The 21,816-nt window shown below is 41.4% G+C and overlaps 1 protein-coding gene and 1 long non-coding RNA gene across 2 annotated transcripts in view; one reads left to right on the top strand and one right to left on the bottom strand.

Annotated features, from left to right (window-relative positions):
* LOC145444639 (uncharacterized) overlaps positions 1-21,816 on the bottom strand; it is a 233,148-nt gene that overhangs the window by 120,406 nt on the left and 90,926 nt on the right. The gene's annotated exons all lie outside the window — the stretch shown is intronic.
* LOC145445435 (uncharacterized) lies at positions 8,668-12,028 on the top strand. Its single transcript, XM_080323623.1, has 4 exons — positions 8,668-8,911; positions 9,814-9,951; positions 11,597-11,736; positions 11,798-12,028. Exons 1-4 carry the CDS (start codon positions 8,728-8,730, stop codon positions 11,816-11,818), a joined length of 483 nt encoding a protein of 160 aa, XP_080179749.1. The 5' UTR covers positions 8,668-8,727; the 3' UTR covers positions 11,819-12,028.

Here is a 21,816-nt window from a genome sequence, read left to right as displayed (position 1 = left end):
GAGGATGCCATAATGTAACTTCGATTGGATTAAGGATTTAAAGAGTATCAGAAGAACCCATGCTGGCATGAAGCGCCCAAGGCTGTAGAACAGGCCGCACTTCGGTGATAATTTAGTTTCTAGGGACTGAATATGACTCTTCCAGGACATGTTCGAGTCCAGTAAAACTCCGAGATATTTGGCATTATCTGTGTTGGAAACGGGCTGACCAGCGATATTAACGGTTAGGTTATTTTTTAAATTTACTGTCAGCAATTGCGATTTCGAGGCGTTTATGCAAAGGTTGTTCTGGGCCGTCCACTCATGGACTTTGGGCATTTGGTCACCAGTCAGGGCATCCAGCTCTGCCGTCGAAGATGCGGAAGAGAGGAGGTGAGTATCATCAGCGAACAGTGTGGTGTTTAATGAGGAGGTTTCAAAAATGTCGTTGACATATAAGGTGAAAAGGACCGGTCCAAGTACTGTAACAGATCCCTGTTGTCGTTCAACCATGAAATGTATATATCTCGTAACCGAGAGACATCCTGTACTAGAGTAATTTGCCTCTAGTATAAAACCACTGATTCTCTCGGATCAGGAGACTCATTTGCTAAACCTACTTGTAACAAAGTCTGAATATATTCGTATGTCTTGCGTATATCGGCGTCTTAAGAAGATCTCACCAGGATACAGTACAGGATTCCAGGTTAAGTAGTCAGCCAGCTAACCCTATATAATACTTTGGTTAGCTATACTTCTACTCACCAGGGACACATACCATTGTATTACTGCAGTACTGAGCCCTGGGGCACACCACAGGTCACCGGGTGAGGAGAGGACAAGGTGTCTGAGATCGCAACCATTTGTTGGCGTCCAGTGAGGTAACTTTTCATGAGCTCAAGTTGTGGGCCCCGAAGTCCGTAACGCGCCAATTTGGAGATGAGAATTTTATGATCTACGCAGTCAAACGCTTTTTTTAGGTCGAGAAAATGCTACATCCCACATTTCGCTTCTCTGAGATATCATAGTACTGTTCGGCCACTGTTAGGAGGGCATGAGCGGTTTGGTGTTTGTTTCGGAAGCCAAATTGTTGAGGGGAAATGACAGACATTTTGGCGAGGAATGAGGACAGGCGGGAGAGGAGCAACTTTTCGAATACAATCCCGATGCATGGGAGAACGGATATCGGACGGTAGTTGGTGACATTAGTTCTATCCCCAGCTTTGTGTACAGGGACTACTCTGGCTTTTTTTAGATAGCTTGGGTAGACTCCATTTTCTATCATGAAGTTGAAAAAATGGGCCATATATTGACCTATATGCAGGCTTATCATTTTTAAAAACCATGATGGGATTTGGTCATAGCCGTCGGCCTTGTGCGATTTCAGTTTGTGGATGGCTACTTCTACTTCGTATTTGGTCGTAGGTTCAAGCACAATTGACTGGGATATCGATCTCACCTCTGACCTGGCCGACACAGGTTTTGTAATAGAAGAAGCAATATTTGGGCCTACGTTACAAAAATATTCATTGAAGTGATTCGCGATGGCCGCCGGGTCTGAAAGTTTGTTTCCGGTATCCGAATTCACAATTTCCGAAACAGACTTATGACCTTGTTTTCGATGTAGGAGAGAGTTAAGTCCTGACCATGTTTTTCGAGTGTCCTTTATGTGTCTGTTGAAAAATCTCTCATTGTACTTTGCTTTTGCCTTGGAAATGAGATGCACGATGCGATTCCTGAAACGTCGAAATCTTTCTCGTTCATGTTCTGGGCAGTTCTTGGTGTCTATTCGGTTATGCCACCGGTTACGTTTACGGATAAGTTGAATCAAAGGCGCTGTAGAGGTGCAAATTGTTCCAGCAGTGATTTGATAGCAGACATAAACTATACAAATTTTTCGTCAAAGTTGTTTACGGAGATGTGGGGGATGGCTGATGTTTTAAATTGATTGAATGCGGCATCATCGAGCGCTTCTTCGTCCACTAACTCTCGTCGTCTGCAGAGGTGATATGTTTCGGGGGGTGTCCTTTGTTGTTCTTGTGATAGAAAACCAATATGGTTGTGGTTACTGATTTTTGCCGAAATGACAAATGGAATGATTTCCATGTCGCGCGAGTTGGTATATATGTGGTCGATCAAAGTTCTTGACTTTTCGGTTATGCGTGTAGGCTCGGTGATCATTTGGTAGAGACCGGCGGATTTGACGGCGTTGGAGTATGCGTTGCCTTTGTGTTTTAGAAGGTTTATGTTAATATCTCCCGCAATGAAACACATCTTTTTGTCGCTGTTGACTTTGTCCAGTGAGCGCTCCAACGCTTTTGCGAATTGGTTCATGTTTTTCGTGGGATGACGGTATAATACGGCCACAAGAAAAGATTTGTGAATTCCAATTGGGTGATCAACTTCCAGCCATAGCTCTTCGCAATCTTTGACATTCAGATCGTAGTCCGTGCAAATTTCGTAAGGAATTTTTTCTTCAATGTAAAGACCAACACCTCTGTAAGATTTCTTTGACTTCGGTGCCGGAGTATACTCGAAGTTGTAGCCCGATATATCAACGTTTTGCGTGGGTTTGGTTGAAAAGTTTATTTCTGAAATTGCTACGAGGGTAGGTGACTTCAGGTCAACGATAAGGTCTTTTAACTCATCATGGTGGGAATTAGATTGCAATCCTCTGATATTTGTATGAACATAACATAACATAACAATGTTGGGTTATTATTTTTATCTGAACAAGTCACACACAATGTACAATGCGATAAGACACAATGCGATGTCATGAACAGATAGGAGGATGTCGAACGACACGCATCAGTAGCGATCCTTTACTCTAACATCCACCTCGGCCTAGAGTGCCCGATGTTACAGTTCTTTTCGATGTTGATCTTCTTTGAAGCCGGGTCCTTTTCTACTAGTTCTTTCCATTCCTTGTGAGTACTTTCTTTCGTCGGGTCTTCTACTGGGCTTTTTTGTCGCCGTAAGAACGGCAACGGCGGGGGAAGAGGAGCCCAGATAAACCTCCGACGGGAATCGAACCCGGTTCTCCTGCGTGCTGGGCGCTTATCGTAACCACTACACTATCTCTACACTATGAATCAAACTAATTTGTTTACCCTTCGGGGCTTGCAGAATTGATGCCGTCTCGTTGATCGATATTGAGTTACACTTTCTGATCAGTGGGAAACTATTCTTATTCGTCATGATTCCGAGTTGACCGAAATTTCCATGTTAGCTTGTCAGTGAATGGAGATACTTATGCGTTCGCGCAGTTCGATTCGCGTCACGCCACACTGGCTTAATCCAATTATGTGGGCGAAGAGCGCTACAATAGCGCTACAAATAGCGATTTTACAGTAGCATATATCGAAATATATTAGCACCAAACCTTTGGATGAATAATATCAAGTAGAGTTTCGGTTCAAAATTGCTATGTATTTTGTCCAACGGTTGGCGAAGCTGGGTCCAAATCGGTATTGATTGTCTGACGGTTGGTGAAGTATTGCAGCCAATGGCAAATTTCCCGATGTAGCAACCACAGTTCTGTTCAGTCTTGATATCCTATTTCCAAATGATATATCCAGTTCATCAAACTTTTTGCGTCTTCAACCGATTTTCTTGCTGTATCGTTGGTGTATCAATTTGGTTGGTGAAAATTCTGTCTATCTAACTAGATAAATCGACTTCTTGTCTTCTAGAATCCTGGATTTTCGACAATTATCATAGCTACATTACGGGAGCGCTGAAAACGCGTCCGCTCACCACGACGCCTCTAGCGCTCTAGTTTACCAGACTTATCAATCTCGTCTTCCGGTTGGTTGGAATTGAGCCAAATTTGTTGTGCATCTAGCTATAGATAACTAACCTACGGATAGATACGCAACACCCGTCGTCACACTTGCTCGCTCGGAGGAAATTACTGCTCAGCAATCTGAACGCAACGTAATTGCCAATCCCAAAGCTGACGACCCGAGCGCTCAAATTGGATGAAGTTGATCTTATTTGAAAGCTACTGTCGCACTGATTCCGAAAATAAACATTAAAATCTGATCAGGGCAACGGAAACCCCTCGAAATACACCTTGGCATTGCAGCCACGCAAGGGTCATAGTTATGGTCATTGTACTGCGTCGCTCCAATTGTTTGAAACAATGCCGATTTTCAGACTTTGAAGGCTATTGCGGGCTGGTTCCATTGCCTTGGTGAATGTTTATTGTATATTTTTAGATTCAGCGCGGCAGTAGCTTTCCAATAAGATCAACTTCATTTAATTTGAGCGCTCGGTTCGTCAGCTATGCGATTGTCAATTACGTTGCGTTCAGATTGCCGAGAAGCAATTTCCACCGAGCAAGCAAGCGTGACGACGGGTGTTGCGTATCTATCCGTAGGTTAGTTATCTATAATCTAACCTCACAATTTCATGGGGTAGCCAGTAATTTTTTATTTTTATGAAATAAATCCTAAACTTTTTCCTCTTATGTCAATGCATCAATAGGTTGGAATTGCACCAATATTGGTGTGCAGCGTTTTTAGGTAACCTAACAATTTTATCAAGTCACATTCGATAGTATAATAGCCAGTACAATTTGAAAAAATGTCATTTTTGAATAGCCCTGATGTCCATCAGTGTCCACATTCAAGTCGAAAACAAAGAATTTCTACTTAATGATAACTAGTCAGCCCTCAAAATTACTGGATCACAATCTGACATCTCGACCTCGCCTACCGACATATGCCTCATTCATTTTCGTGACCTTTGATGTGATTCAGTGTGCAATGTGCATGCCTCTTATTTAAATGCCTTACTCAGCTCTAGGCCCAGATGGGTGTATATGATTAAAAAGACTACGCTTGGTCGTGTAGGTATCGTCTTATCTTTTCCTTATATCGCAATCTTGTGGTGTTTTGATTTGATGAACATTTAAATGAAACGATGATGATGATGATGGTGGTGAATTCCAGCGGTAGCTAATATCAGTTGGAGGTTATCTGGGCCCCTCTTTCCCTGTGTCGATAATAAAAGAAAGACCCGAAGACCCGGACCTGATGTGTGGAACAGTATCCCGCCGGCCATCCGACAGTCGACGAGCATGTCCACATTCAAGTCGAAATACAAGCAATTACTACTAAATAAATACAGTCCATCCTCAAGATTACCGGACCACGACTGACCTATCCATCTCGCTTCCCATGACATGCCGCCCGATTTCTTGTAGTTTATTTCTATACTATCTTCTTTACTTTCATTCAGTGTGCATGCCTCCTCTCTACATCGCCTAGGCCAAGGAGGGTGTCTGACTCCATAGACTACTCCAAGTCGCTTCGACATCTTCCTGTCTTTTCATTGTATCGCATTTTTGTGGTGTATTGAACTGATCAAATTGCTAATAGACCAATGATGATGAAGGTATAATAATCATAGAGGAACAGTTGTAAAGATCAATTGGCGCTATTGCAATCTTCAGTGTTTTTTCATGTACAAAAATGTACATCATACAATGATGAGCAGGTTATAGTTTATAGAACTAGTATAGTATGACAATGTCGCACCGAGCGAGATAGTGTAATGGTTGTGCGTCCGGCTTCTCGAGCGGTAGGTCGTGGGTTCGATCCCTGGACGGGTCATACCAAAGTCTCGAAGACTGGTAACCGCAGCTATCCTGCTAGGCGATCAGCAATCACGGATAGCACGGAAGAGAAAAAACGGGGGCGCAGACTAGATGACCTCATGGGGACATCTAGTCATCTCTCTCTCGCATATCTAGAAGTGTCGACAAATGTGCACAGTCTTTTGCGTTTTCTCTCCACCCAGTTGTGACTTTTGTGAGCAAGGTTTTTCATGCATGCGCATTGCGCAATTGTATACATGTGCATGATTAAGAATAAATTTCGTGAGATAATTTACGCATTCCAAAAAAATCAATAATAGCAGACTTACTGGCGGAGTAGCGTCAAGAGTTTGAAAGTGAAAATTCTTATATGTGATTTTTCGTACAATTGCGCACACTTTATACAATATTTGTTCTACGGGGTACGCCATACATGCAGATAATTCGTAAGGGGTACGCAAATACCGACAATAATGATAGCATAGTCATTCAAAATAACCAAAGATCCATTACACAAGCTAAACTCCATTCACAAATATTTTTCCAATAGTTTGCCTCCTGTGTTTGATGACTTTTTCATGCCTATGCTAAAAATGTCCACTCCCATTACACGAGATCCTCGTCTAAAGGAAATATCTACTTACCCCCCACCCAATAGCAACCTAACTACTACTACTACTACTCGGGACCTATCATCTGGAATGCATTACCACCACATATCCGTGAATTGCCTTATAATAGATTCAAAAAAGCCCTACTTGATCCCCTCTTGTCCTTACACTAACACTGTTAACACTAACACTGTTGCATTACACTAACACTGTTGCATTTTTGTGGTGTATTGAACTGATAAAATTGCTAATAAACCAATGATGATGATGATCTGGACTGTTGCCCTACCTCGCCCAGACATTGCTTCATTGATCATTTGCTACCATCGTTTAATTTTTCTTCTATTTTATTTTTTTTAACTACCGCAACATTTTTTACAGCCAGACTGTTTAGAGTCAAGTGTACCTGTTTGATGCTGGTGTGATCAGACTAGATGACCTTCACGGTCTTATCGATCATTCCTATCTAATACCGAATACTGTCCATGCATATTTTCTGTACTACCACCGCTGCCGTGTGTTATGTATTTTGCTTGGATGAAAATAAAGACCCCTCTCTCCCTCTCCAAAACGCTACCCGATATTATCTAGCCTCATCCAAACCGGACGACGAGGACACGCGCGTGTGTTTTACTTATGCGCTGATCCCGCGAAGTGAAGAAGTTGATGAGTTTTGCAGGATAGAGAGAGAGAGTCTTTATTTTTCATCGAACCAAAATACATAACAAACGGCAGTGATGGTGGTACAGAAAATATGCGTACACAGTATTCGGTATTAGATAGGAATGATCGATAAGACCGTGAAGGTCATCTAGTCTGATCACACCAGCATCAAACAGGTACACTTGACTCAGAACAGTCTGGCTGTAAAAAAGTGTTTAGTTAGGAAAGGAAAATAGAAAAAAATTAAAAAATGGTAGCAAATGATCAATGAAGCAATGTCTGGGCGAGGTAGGGCAACAGTGTTAGTGTAGTGACTGCAATGGAATCACACATAAACTTGGCTTTTTATAGATTCCATATCTCGTACGTTTAGAACACCAATTTTTTGGTTACAGTGCATCGTTGATTGCACATCACGGCCCGTTACGAGCCTTATTAACAATGAGTTTAACGTTTTTGGATCGGCCAAAGGACCTTTTTACAGGCAGCAATCCCGCAGAGAACACCCTATATTGTGGCTTCGATTTCAATAAAAAATGAATATAGTATATGAGCAGAATCAAAAGCGACAGGGGAACTGTGATGAGTTTGATTTAGTAGACTGCATGATTTGAGGAGAATTGGGATGCGTGATGTCGTAAAGATTTCCTCTATAGGTAAGAATCGGACAGACGTCGAAGCCAGCAACGGTGACTAAAATCCGCGCGAAGACTTGGAAAAAGAATCGACTCGACTTGTTTCATTTTCAGAAACGCCGCTTGAGCGTTTAGCAGGAATGTCTCGAGATTTTGCCGAAAAGCTTATGTTCAACGATGCTGAACCACTAGAGTGGGCGAGGCATCGCCCAAGGCCCTACGTATTGTTGTAATACAGTTTATGTTTTGCCAATCGGAATCGCTGCTTCCTTTATGTTCGATGTATGACTGTAGAGATCAGGATATTCAGTAGTACAGCAGTATAATGATGCTCATATACTGATGAAGGTTTCCTAATCTCCACATAACGATTATCGTTTGACAGGCTGCAAGTTGGAATTAGAGCGATGAATGAGCAAGAATTGCACGAACAGACATGTCATTTATAGCTGTTTTCATTTGACGGCTCAATCTATAATAGCTGCCGATCGGGTATTATAGATTATACTTTCGGAAGGCTGCCTCACTATGGTTAATATCTCTCACGATGGTGCTAAATTCGTGATATACCACCGAAAATTGTGCCCATCTACTCAAGTAGAAGCAGAAGTACTCAATTGCAATAGTACATGTCTCAATCGCCCGGACATCTAAAAACTACTTCAATTGAAAGAAACGATGAAAAGTGACGTCTTCACCCATAAACGTTATGCAGTCTTTTCTAAAGACTAATTTCTATATTTCGACAACCATAGCGGCCTATGCATATGGATACTTCCGCTTGCATTGGAACAGCTTTTACGCAAAACTATATACGAACGTTTTGCGTAAAAGCTGTTTGAATGCAAGCGGAAGTAACATAAAACATTACCCGGTTCCGTAAGTGTGCAATATGCATACCTCCTCTTTACATCGCCTGGGCCGAGGTGGGTGTCTGATTTCAAGGACTACTCCAAGTCGTTTGGACACATTCCTATATATTTTCCTTGCATCCCAATCTTGTGGTGTTTTGAATTGATGAAATCATTAATATACTGATACCGAGTAGCGCATGCAGGCAGGCTTGGGGACTCCGAAAAAGTAAAAAAATACTTCGTTACGTATACCAGTGATCAGATCACATCTGCCTACCATTGGAAAAGATGTGCATTGTACATATACATTGTACATGTACATAGCCGAAGTAAATCCGATCATTCTTGTCCAGTTACATAATTCTACTTTAGTTGCGATCATGCCTGGCATGTTGGGCGATATGTCCGAAAAGCCGTTTTTAATCGGCTCGTCTGGATTGCTGGCTGTTTCCCTCGTGTTCTCCGTAATATCAATAGCAACCTCGGGCTGGTCGAGCGAAAGGACCCAAACATTCCTAGAGGAATATAACGAAGCGAAGACTGTTGAAGCCAAAGCCGTACTTTGTGAGACTTTTCTCGTTTCGATGAGCAGACTCTTGGACAACTAGAATTACACTAATTAGAGCGAAATGAGGCCATCTAATCCATGTCATGACTCGAGTCGGACTCGAGAGTCGCAATCCATCGTTGACTCGAGTCATTCTCTTGAAAATGAAAATGACTCGACTCGTGCTGAATTATTCAGGTGTCGTATAACAGGACCGATAATTGAAAATTAGGCCCAGAAAATTACTTTTATCCGTTTGAATAAACAAGCTTAGAGTGAGAAAAATGACTATATAATATGTATCTGAGGCCTACGATGCCAGCAGCCACGAGTTTCACAGAAGGGATTTATACGTGATTTGAAATCGATACTGAACAGTATGGCTCGGACTCGACCCGTTGCTTTTTGACTTGACTCGAACTTGATATGGTGGTGAATGAAAAATGACTCGACTTGATTCGAGTCAAAAATATAAAAGTCATATGGACTTGTGACTCGGAACCTTGTGACTTGGCTATAACCCTGATCTAATCCTAATCTAAATTTGTGAAATGTTTCTATGTTATCGTTTTAATTCTAATGTACTATCTGCTTTTCCTGAAAATGCCACAGTATAGAGCTGTATCGTGCGAGGCGAATCAACCTTGGCGTATTGTAACGTAATTTTACTTTGCCATGCTTATGAGAATGAACTCTGATTTGATATGATGTGAACTTTATTTTGGTTGTATTTCTTTCCAAGTCCGGAATTGAATTCTATTTCCACGTTTTTGCACATTCTGTAATTACAATTTTAAACTATAATTCGAAAAAACTGCGTAGCTATCATTGTAATTATAATGAAATTTGGTAAAGCTGAAAATTTCTAGTTTTCCAATTTTGTCGGTAGGCTGCTAACCTTGCAACTGTTTTCTTTCAGTGTGGGCGGTCGGTATCAGCGTTCTGGTGATACTTGGGATTATGTGCATCGCGTTCACTGCCGTTATCGTCATTGCGAGGTTTTTCGGCCACAGCAAAGGCAAATTGATGTTGGGAGGAGCCTTGAGTTTTGTTACAGGTTCGATTTCGGTATTCTTTGTAATCACCATCACTATATGGCTACAACATTTTGAGATCCGAAAAAGAAGACACTTTTCAAAAATTCTGAAAGCTCTATTACTGGAAAAGAAAACTAGTGATTTTGAAATTTTTTCGACCAATACTGTGCTGACTAAAAAGAAGTCATAACTTTGACCCTCGACTCCCGAATTACTCACATTTTACGATACTCCTGTGGTGTTGAATAAATAAATAAAAAAAGGTCATCATTAATCAATAATAAAAGGTAAACTGTAACCAATCCTACGTGGGGATGGGTTTTTAGGCTTTAGTCGGAAGACTGACCTTTTTTATAACCACTCCATCGAAATTAGCAGTAAAATATCCCGTATGAATGGATGCTACTTCATCTTTCGCGACTTGTAAAAAGAGTCTTCTTTATCGGATTTCGGAATATGGTAATCTTAGCTTACTTTCACGGTCTACTCAGGTGGTTTTGTTGTGATACTACTTCTACTATGACTTGAACACTTTTTAGATCAAGCTACATACATTTTACGCTTTGGATTATGAAACGTATAAAGTAGCTTTGTTTGCGAAATTATATTGTGACATCATCATAAGAACCGCGGGTAACAGCCATCACGACAGCTGCTGAATATATTTTCCAAGATTTCGCGAAGATGAATAGCTATTTCGAAAGTATTCCACTTCTAATTTACTATCAAATGTATGCCAGATATACTTGAGTAATGCACATTCGGGCCTTTCATTTTCTATTCTACTTGAAGCAGTTTTTGCATCTATTGGAAAATGCCACTTTTACTTGTAAACACGGAGAGTATATCTCATTATGGCGTCGAAAAGTGCTTATGGATGATGTGATAAGTTCAAAAATGTGCTTTCTATGCGACCGCAAAGGAAATAATACAAGCTCTACGTAGGCCACACCAAGCACATGAAGATTATTTGGTATTTTTCGACCATACCTGCATCATTTCATCAAATATTTATATCACTTTGCACCAATGCTGTGGGTGAGTCGATTATGACTTGACAGATATGTCATTTCGGTTAACGTACGCAGCCTGTAGCCCTGTACTACGTCAGTGTTTCCCAACGTGGGTGATATCACCCCCAGTGGGTAATTTTGAGAAACAAGGGGGCGATTGGGGTAAAAATGTTAGAACTTCCAGTGAGATATATTTCATCATGCACGTGGAGACGGTTTGTTCTGCATATAACGCGAAAGTTGACTAAAAAAAGTGAACCCAGCAACGGACAGGAGTTGCGGAATCCAGTTTTCCGAGCACCGTCTCGGAAAAATTACCTATAGTCAATTCACCAGAGAACAGAGTTTGGTGAATAAAATTTATGTCGAGCTTGATAAGGGGGCCATGAGTTGAAAAAGGTTGGGAACCATCGTACTATTATGTATTCATAGTTTGGATGCTGCGATACGACTATTTGCGGTTTCAAGGCTTCCACGTTTGGAAAAGTTCATCCAAACTGTAATGGTAGTGGATAATGTAACTCGAATCATTGTGCATATTAACCCTAATTGTAATGGAGTAGAACTTTACAATTCACGGCATTACGTCTACTAGAGTAACTATACTGACTATATACTTTGGTCACCGTATATTTGAAACATCGACATTCAGGCGGTGCGTTCGTTCTCGCACTCATCGTGTTCATGGCAGTGAACCCGCCCGTTTCGACAATTTACGGCTACTCGTTTGGATTGCTCTGGGCTTGCGTGCCTCTCTCGTGGGCTGCCGGTGTCGTGTTGATGATGCTGCCGGTGAGTAATCCTGCCGTGGTGCATTTTCCAAATCCCGTTTATATGGATGAACTGTATTCAGGACACTGCTTTTTTGGAATGATTGGTCCATTTCAATGCAACGACTTGAGAACCGCGACAAGGTTTGATGATGGCAGTTGTGACGCACTATATACCTCGTTCCAACGACCATTTTCATTGCAGGAGATACTATTTGTCTGTATAAGTGTGCTCAGTATCAGTATCACTGTATCAGCGAGATGATTTTTCATGGCACGCTATATGATTTTACGAACATGACATATTATAACCATGTCTGTTGCAAAACATGTCACACAAGTTATCAAAATGGAAAAACCTAAAATTATTTGATAAATCAACATAATACAAAGTCTTTTGGGACAGGTTTTAGTTATCCTAGACATTTTTTTCGCGCTCCGTGCGATTTACCATGATCTAATTTCTTGATTTTGGGAAACCACAAAAATATATATACGGCAACCTAATATCGTACGAAACCGTTCGGATGCTTTAATAGTCTATAGGAGTGTGCATGTGCAGTGTGCAGCCGGTGGGATCGCGAATATTTTATAGGAACCAGCATTTTGGCCGAGGGCATATTTTCACGATGTGAGACACACGTTCGGCAACATGCGACTGTGTGCGTTGCCAAAATGATATGCAGGGGTTGGCACATTTTTATCATCACGCCATCTCATCTTAAAATCATTGATGAGCCTGTCAGTTATTGGCTATGGTACCGAACACAGTATATACTTGGAAGCGATCAAGGTAACCACAGAAGATCGATCATTACGCGACTAAATTTAAATGGTGCACACATTGCGGACATTAGGCGATCAAAATTAATAGTATAAAGCCTGTTTTCTATCACATTAAAGTTACTTTGCCATTATTTCGACCATACCGTTTTCTTGGCACTTTGTGACAATGGTGTGAGATGATTATGACTTCGGAAATGTTTTAATTCCAGTAACGTTCGTAGCTTTGTGCTATGTTTCGTAGGCTGCGATACGGCCAATCAAGGTTTCAAGGCTTCCATAGTGGAAAACAGTATCGAAGCTATAATGCTCGTTGATCAATTCACATTCAGTGGTGAGGAGCTTATAATTTCAGTACTCGAAAAAAATCGTGTTTTACTTCTCGACTCGAATCATTAAAATTAATACTCGATTCAGATTCGAGTACTCGAATCAGTGTGCCCAGCCCTAGTTGCGAGAACATCATACACTGTGTCCATGGCACGCGGGATCACGCCGACTTCTTCGACAATTGCACGCGGTCACAGGTCGTTGGCTTTATTATTAAAATAAAGAAATTAAAAAATAATTGAAAAAAAATAAAAGTCAGTGTACTCACCCACCACAAATAGTAGTATTGTGATCAGAGTGTCATATATAATGTTTTGACCCTAACTGTTGACCGGAATATGTTGACCGGATCTACCACTTGCCGACAATGAACATGTGATCCTTTGTTATGGTAACATCAGGAACCTTATCAGTAACCTCGTCACTTGTCACGCGGGGAAAGTTCTCATCACGCAGGAGACACGACGGCAAGTGTTTTCTATAGCTGTTCGGCAACTAATTTTTTTTTTTTGAAATGCGCAACTAGAACTAGAACTATGCAATTTTCAAAATCCGCAACTAGAACTATAGAACTACTCAATTTTCAAAATCCGCAACTAGAACTAGAACTACTCAATTTTCAAAATCCGCAACTACAACTAGAACTACTCAAAAAGCTGTTAGTTAGTTGACCGTCAACTAGCTAAATGACTAGTTTGTACAAGTCTGCTCGGGACACCTCAACTAACCATCGCGCTTAATCTTTTCCAACTTTTTCGCGTCGCGATTAGCAGTATTTAATCTCACGATTAGGATTCTTCCGGATCAGCTAACTTTATTATCTCCGCCTAAAATGCGTCCCGATTAGCAGTTTTTAATCACATGATTAGTATTCTTCCGGATCAGCTAACTTTATTATCCCCGCCCTAAATTCACTAAAAGCGACAAACTGGGGGGACGAAATAACTGGACTAGTTCCGAAGCACCAAGACCAAGAGCTTGGTAAAATGGACTCTGCTATCGTTCACAATAAGTTTCATCCTCTCTATGCATCGTATTCATATCTTAGAACCGGTGACGTGAGCATTCTGTGCAATCACGGGCAAATCGATCATTCGCCGCATTACGCTTCATTATATCAGCAAGAGAGGAGGAATCGAGCTTATTTGCTTACTTTTCGGCTCATCGTATCTGGTGACCAGTCTCTGATTTAGTTGTTTATATCGGTCAATGAAAGGCGTGAAGTGGATACGATGCGATCTGGATTAGTACCCGCATCCCATAGAGCAGCAGGGATTCTGAAACTGTGGTTCGCGAATTATTATCGGTTGCTAAGCCGCGGAGTTTATCGTGATTCAGTAGTAAGCTACTTCTATTTCGACTTGAATGTGGACAAGATAGAGGCGACTGTCGGATATCCGTCGATACTGTTCCACGGCCCTGCGGTGCGGTATACTTGATAGAGCTATGTGACTTCCCGTACCTCGTGCTGTACGACGAGGATCCGCGCGGCTTATGCGCTATTGAAGAAAAATTCATTGGATTTTTCGGCACAGTGACCGCAACGGAACTGATATATAAACTTGGATATGTCTAGATTCATAATATCTATCATCGTTAGACACCCATGCAGTATTTGGAGTAGCGATCGACTTCTTGGTTGCGCAACCAGGCCTGTTTCGGGCCTAAGCAATGATACGGAGAACCTGGTGTTGTAGATTTTACATGCAGCGACCGAACTGCATACTTATCACTGGCAGAACATGCCCAATATTGTAACTTCAATTGCAATAAGGATTGTAGAAGAATCCAGAGATACATGCACCGTCTAAGGCAGCGGTTCTTAACCTTGCCTTCAGCGCCCCCCAAGGGGCGCTGGCGATTTTGAAGGGGGCGGGAACGCTCGGGGGGCGATATGGGGGCGCTGGGCTCAGGGGGGCGATTTGGGGGGCGCTGAAGAAAAATGGCTTCGCAGTAGATGATGTGGTAGCAGGACATATCCTTAATAAGTATTCAGAGCAAATTAACATTCCACAAAACATGTCAAATCCCGAAATTTTTGGTCGCGCTACTCGACGATGTTTGCTACATATGTTTTCATAAATGTAGTGGGTTATTATAATTCATGTAAAACAAATTGCGCGTACTTTTAGATCGCCGATTTCCCGTTAAAACAATGCCGACACGCTTGCTAGGGTCATTTTTAACAAAATGTTTAGAATTATAGGTATTATATCGCGCAGCGCACAGCGTGTGAAAATCGAAGGAGGCACTGTATATCACTTTTGAGAGTGAGAGCCCCTCGTACATAAAATAAGTTTTGAAGCTTTGTGCACGAAATGAATAACTAAATATACTTGTATTTGAGAGCTCCAAAATTAAATCGTCAGAATATTTCTTCATCGTATCGGGATAATACTATATAGTAGCCTATTGTAGTTCACAACCTCACATGAACGTTATATAATATGTGTTCCTTTGTTTGGAATAGGCCTACATTCATGTGAAAATTAATAACTGGGTACAGTACTAAATTCAATGTGAGCAGATATATGCATCCCATTCTCAGTTGACTTTCTTAGAGTTACACAAAGCACTGAGACAAATCCAATTCTATAATTTCCCCGTATTGCCAATCGCAGATGTGAATTCGGGATGGTTCGAACCACAAGGTATGAGACAGTACCCGATTGTTGTTATAACAACCTTGATTTGACCCTGAATATACCACACACAATTTTTATATGGTTTATTATAGTCGAATGGTCCTCGAGCGCGATTAAATCGCGAAATATTTCCGATACCAAAGTCCCGAATAGACCGACTGAACGTAAACTACGACAACGTAAACTACGATGTATATAAGTCCAATTTTCCATAGGTACATAAATCGCTCGTGCCGAATTATCATGCTGTCGCAATCTGCACCCCAGAAGACAAATAACATCCATCAGAGGAATTGTATGCCACTGAGGAAATACCAATTTTGAATCGTGTGCTCAATTTAGTTTAATACGTTTATGCGTTTCAATATCCTTTGACTATATAGCGGACAAGAGGTAACAAAATAATAACAGGTAACGAATTAATTCTACCAATGGGCACGCCCGAATATATTCAATTATTAATTACGTGACCTTCATTTTCCAGCGACATATATATGCAATTACCACCTATTCATTCATGCATTATAGAAAATGTTGGCGCCTAGGGCGACCAGGCCATACAAACCTTGCTGACCATCGAAATCACCCGATGGGGTTATTGGGGGCGAAGCCCTCGCGAGGTTTGGTTTATCACGCTGTGGGTGCGCAATACAATCGTTTTTAGGGGGCTAACGAAGTGCTGTTATGGCCCTCCCTCTTACCCATTGTCTTTAATACAGTCCTTACAATATGAGGTGGGGGGCGCTGGAGCACGATAATTTTTGAAAGGGGGCGCTGGAGGAAAAAAGATTAAGAACCACTGGTCTAAGGCGACGGAACAAACCACAGTTCCGTGATAAATTTGATTTTAGCGATTGAATATGACTCTCCCAAGACCTGTTCCAGTTTAGTAAAACCCCGAGCCCTGGGTCATTGGTCATTAGTAGGGCAAGTTTTTGCAACTTTGCAACTTTTTTTACAGCTTCCGGCAGCTTCCTAAATACTCGTAAGATATGTAGAATGCTGTTTTAAGCTATTTGAAGGAATCTTATAGTGCAACTTTTTGCAACTTTTGTCCATTTTTTCCATGCAGCTTTTTGCAACATTTTGCAACTTTCTCGATTTTTCATGAAAACATTTTCGATTTTGGTGAAATGCACGGCCAAATTCAACTGAAACACCGTAAATCAGCACCGAAGTAACGCTTTTACGGGTATTTCGGGAGCTGAGCCGGAAAATTGACCTTTTTTTTTTAGTCAATCTGGGAAGTTGACCTTTTTTTTTTTAGTCAACCGTGCAAAATGTGGTCAAAATGCAACTTCTGCAACTTTTTACAAAAATAAATGCAACTTTTCACGGATTTAACTGCAGCAAGAACTTGCCCTAGTCATTAGAAAAAGGACCGACGAAGAAAAAACAACATCGAAGAAGATTGTGACATCGGACACTATAGGTGGAGGGGGTTGCCAGTTCAAGAGGCCCCAACTGGTTGGTCGTTTGGCATCCCCCCATCTGTTCATTTCATCGCATTGTGTGTCTTGTATATCGCATTGTACATTGTGTGTGTGTCTTGGGCATATGAAATTATAACCTGTCCATTGATTGATTGAAAAATTATGGTCAGCAATTGCAGTGGAATCCAAGTATAGGGTCACCTAAACTTTTCATGGGATCGCCATGAGTCACAATTTTAAATTTACTACCGTTTCAATTTGATGCGCATGCCTGTGTCTGTTGGAAAAATTAAATCGTTGCTTTGCAGCGATCAAAAACCGAATAGTTGTGGCAAAAAGGCACAACACTTGATTAAAGAGAGTCCGGAATTTGGGCCACGCAAATATGGTAACCGTAATACGGGGGTCACCAACACGTGGCCCGGGGACCACATGCGGCCCATGAGGTCATATGTTGCGGCCCGCGACCTGATTGAGATTTCGGAAGAAAGTATTTTGAAGTGTTGAAATTGATCTTAGTTTGCTGTTGTTGTCCAAAATAAGCTATATTCTCTTGTGCCCAACGTCACTATTCCTCACTATAGCTGATACGGCTTCGGCTATGGTAAGAGCATTCCATGCAATGAAGGAAGAATTACAGCTGATATGAATTGGCATGGCCCATAGACACTGCCACGAGCAAGACGCTTAGAAAACTACTTAAGGCTTTCCCCGTCAGTAAAGGCTATATAATAAGCAGTTTTCCGGCAAATACCGTGTCAAGGTAACTCCAATATGGATTCTTTATTCGCTGACAAGTGTGGTCACTGGATAGGTATCGTGCGTATATCTCATAGTTCAAAATGAAATGAATGTGATTGAAGGTGATGATCGTGATATTTTTTAAATAAGATATAATTATTGCAGTCGCCCATGTTAGAGCCCGGCGTTGTACGGACGTAAAGTTTCAGGAACGTGGTTGTCAAACTGCGTGGCCTATTTTTAGGGTTACCATATTGTGGGATCCGGGAAGTAAGACAATTTTTACAAATCACAAAAGTTAGATTACCGGACTTTAAAACTGCTGATGCTAACTGTTTTCGGGAAATCCTGTTGTGCGAAAAGGAAGGTAATTTTTCCGACTCGACTCCCGAATCACCCCTTTTGAGTTTGCGATCCCTACTTGAATATATATTCCCTAAAACGTTCGCTGACTCAGTTGACGACAATCGAAAGTAGGTCCAGTTACGAAAAATATAGGCCTATACATATAGCAGCACCAGTAAGACTGTAATAGTATTTGCGCTGCACTATACTTATAGGCATTCACAAGTCATACTATACGCCGTCGGTTCGCGATTTCGATAGCGCGTTGTTCCTATACTCCGCTCAGATGCGAGTGTCGGATTAATTTTATTGTTTACTGCGTTATTATTATGCATATCAAAGATGAGTTTTACATTCTGAGACGATTTTGAGGGGTCAAGGTGCCCTGATATTATAAATATTTGGGTCTGAGAAATCAGAGTGACAATAACATTCGATTGCATGATAGATGTTGGCGAATACGACATTGGCGTCAACGACATTTATGAAACCTCCTCACTGAACACCACAATGTTCGCTGACGATGCTCATCTCCTCTCTTCCGCATCATCGACGGCAGAGCTGGATGCCCTGACTATAGTGACCAAATGCCCAAAGTGCATGAGTGGACGGCCCAAAATAACCTTTGCATAAGCGCCTCGAAATCCCAATTGCTGACAGTAAATTAAAAAAATAACCTAACCGTTAACATCGGTGGTCAGCCCGTTCCCAACACAGATAATGTAAAATATCTCGGGGTTTTACTGGACTCGGACATGTCCTGGAAGAGTCATATTCAGTCCCTAGATACTAAATTATCACCGAAGTGCGGCCTGTTCTACAGCCTTAAACGCTTCATGCCATCCTGGGTTCTTCTGATACTCTTTAAATCCTTGATCCAATCGAAGTTACAATATGGCATCCTCTGTTGGGGGGCTGCCAGTAAAACTGCACTCGAGCCACTGCAAAAACTACAACATAAGGTACTCCGTATCATTGCTAGGGCCCCACAGGGGCCTGGTTGTCCATCCAATAAGTCGCTGGTGAAGATATTCGGTGTCCTAAACATAGAAGATATGCGGAAACTAGAAATCGCAAAGTTTGTTCCACTGCGGTCGTTGTCCCGAATATTTCAATGACTTTTTCACCTCGGAATCAAAAGTACAACACATACGCGCGTCCACGTCGTCCAAATATCATATATGATCGACCGAAAAGATCATCGCTCCATCAAATATGCCTGACCCGATGTGTGGATCAGTATTCCGCCGGCCATCCGACAGTCGACGAGCATGTCCATGTCCACATTCAAGTCGAAATACAAGCAATTACTACTAAGTGAATATTAGTCCATCCTCAAGATTGACCTATCGATTGACCTATCGATCTATCGACTGACCTATCGATCTCGCCTTCCAAGACATGCCACCCCATTTCTTGCTGCTTGCCTATCTTCTTTACTTTTCATTCAGTGTGCATGCCTCCTCTTTACATCGCCTAGGCCAGTGGTTCCCAACCTTTTTCGTCTCGTGCCGCCCTTGGCCGATATTTGAGCTAACCCCCCCCTCCTATGAAAAAGTTGCCTGTGACTTAAAAAATGTGCTTTTTAACGCGCAACCGTTTGTTGACTGATATGGCCAAACATATTCAGATATGTCCAGAGGTGGTCAGTAACGAAGTACTTCTACTTTTTCGAAGTACTCAAGTAATTTTCCTCTACTTCTGGTACTTACTCAAGTAGATCTGATTTTCGCTACTTCTACTTCGTAATATTTTGTGATCTACTTACTTACTTTTCGCTATTTTCAGTTTGTCAAGTAGAAGTAGTTAAATCCACCAATCAGGAAGATTGCCTAAGGAATTTCGGGGCTGTTTTCACGGAGTATCAACATTTAATTTTCATAAAAGTTGGGTAAAGCCCAAAATTTTTGCCGCGCTTAGCGCGCAGTGGATACGGGGTAACCAGTATAATTTCACGATAGTATCGGTGAATATAATTTAGGTAGCGTAGGCGTGGTTCCGTTCACACCACATTGTCGCCCTTCGCCATATCAAATATTTCATCACAGTATATATGGCTCATCATAGCGTTTGAAACTGATGTTTCGCAATCTAGCACTTACTCATCATATCGTAATCTAGCATGTCCATGGCGTATCCTAATCTCGAAAAGTGTTATAGCATACCACCTTTGAAACTTTCTTGACTAAAGACATGAGATACATGTTCCGCTTTTAGAAGTAGTATTTATATTTCACTTTCAATTCCCAGTATCATATGCTTTGAGTTCAAATTAATATCAGTTCTTTTGTCACGATAACATACATGTTGAAGTATAAAAGCAAGTGCAGTAATTCCTTTAATTTCCGGAAATAAAGATACACAATATGGCAATTTTACGGTCCACCATATTTTTTATTACCGTTTACTAATCGCGCAAAATGTTTACACCGTATCCTATGCAACTTCTCCGTTTTGCTCTTCGACTAAACTACGGGCCTTATAGTATGGGGGAGGGCGCCATTCCATGATATTTTCTAAAACATACTGTTCGAGAAAACAGAGGATTAGTATCGCCTTTCCAAACCAATACTATAATTTTCATCACATGATGCGGACGAATGCTTAGGCTGTCGAAAATTGGATACCTCGTGGTATGCATCAACATGAATCAAGCTCGGCACCTTTCGTATTGCTCAATTTGTACTTTTTTGACAATCCATGTGAACGAATTAGGATCGTTTTCACAACTACTTACTTAATTAAGTAGATTTAAAGTCAGTCAATTGTACTTCTACTTGAAGTAGTTTTAGGTTGCTTATGGGAGAAGTACTTCTACTCGTACTTGAGTAGATTTTTTTCGTCGCTACTTCTACTTCTACTTGAGTAGCTTTCTTGACTACTTTGACCATCTCTGGGTCCGAACCATGGCGAATGCGGCCGCACTAAGTACAGTCAAATTTGACCTGTTTTTGACTGGTCGGGTAGCCGCTGACGAAAAATAAATCACCAAGTCCGCTTGCTATGGACTTGAGTTGAAGCGATGAGTTAGATACGCTATGTTTCTCACGTTAGCTCATATGTTGGCTTAAAAAGTTAAACAATTTCACTAGCGGCCTTGTGCTGAATTCGGCTTGACGTTTTCCTGCTTAGTAGCAATTTGGTCGAGAGGCTGTCGCGGACCCAACGAAATCGTCTCGTGAGCCCCACTTTATCAGGGGGTGTAATATCTACGGAACGCATTTAAACATACACCTAGCTTAAAATCGCCGCCAAAGAAACATACAATTGTAGTAGAACTAATTTCTACTTAGCAGTTCTATACCATAAAAATCTAAAAACCTTGCGAACCCAGTGCATCTTCCGACACAATGCCAAAGCCAGAATTCCCCTAAAAAAAATTAAGCCAGATTCCCCAATAAAAAATTTCAAAATCCCCCCAAGGGGGGAATTCCCCCCTCCCGGTTGGAAACCCCTGACCTAGGCCAAGGTGGGTGTCAGATTCCATAGACTACTCCTTGTCGCTTCGACACCTTCCTATCTTTTCATTGTATAGCATTTTTGTGGTGTATTGAACCGATAAAATTGCTAATAAACCAATGATGATGATGATGTGATTAAGAAGTCGAACCCCTGGTCGTTTTACCCACACCGAGTAGCCAAAGCGGCCTGCGACTACGTACGAGTGTGCCTATACTAGGTGTGGCAGATGCCTATTATTAATGACATCAGTTTATGAGTATGTGTTGATTGTGTCTTGTTCCGTCAATAAAATCATTTACGTCATTACGCTTGGTGAAGACATATGCCGGGCTGAAGGAAATCGCGATATTAACGTTTCTGGAT

Source organism: Botryllus schlosseri, chromosome 8 (genome assembly GCF_051294905.1).
Source record: "Botryllus schlosseri isolate E-star chromosome 8, Bs_hap1, whole genome shotgun sequence".
NCBI classification, from domain to species: domain Eukaryota; kingdom Metazoa; phylum Chordata; class Ascidiacea; order Stolidobranchia; family Styelidae; genus Botryllus; species Botryllus schlosseri.
The sequence above is the reverse complement of the archived record's forward strand: the minus strand, read 5'-3'. Positions and strand labels throughout refer to the sequence as shown.

What these genes read in the sequence shown, in the direction of transcription:
- LOC145445435 (XM_080323623.1), top strand. Translation starts at nt 8,728, where the DNA reads ATGCCTGGCATGTTGGGCGATATGTCCGAAAAGCCGTTTTTAATCGGC. An exon ending in AGCCTTGAGTTTTGTTACAG is followed by an intron (nt 9,952 to 11,596) that starts GTTCGATTTCGG and finishes ATCGACATTCAG; the next exon opens with GCGGTGCGTTCGTTCTCGCA. An exon ending in TCGTGTTGATGATGCTGCCG is followed by an intron (nt 11,737 to 11,797) that starts GTGAGTAATCCT and finishes AACTGTATTCAG; the next exon opens with GACACTGCTTTTTTGGAATG.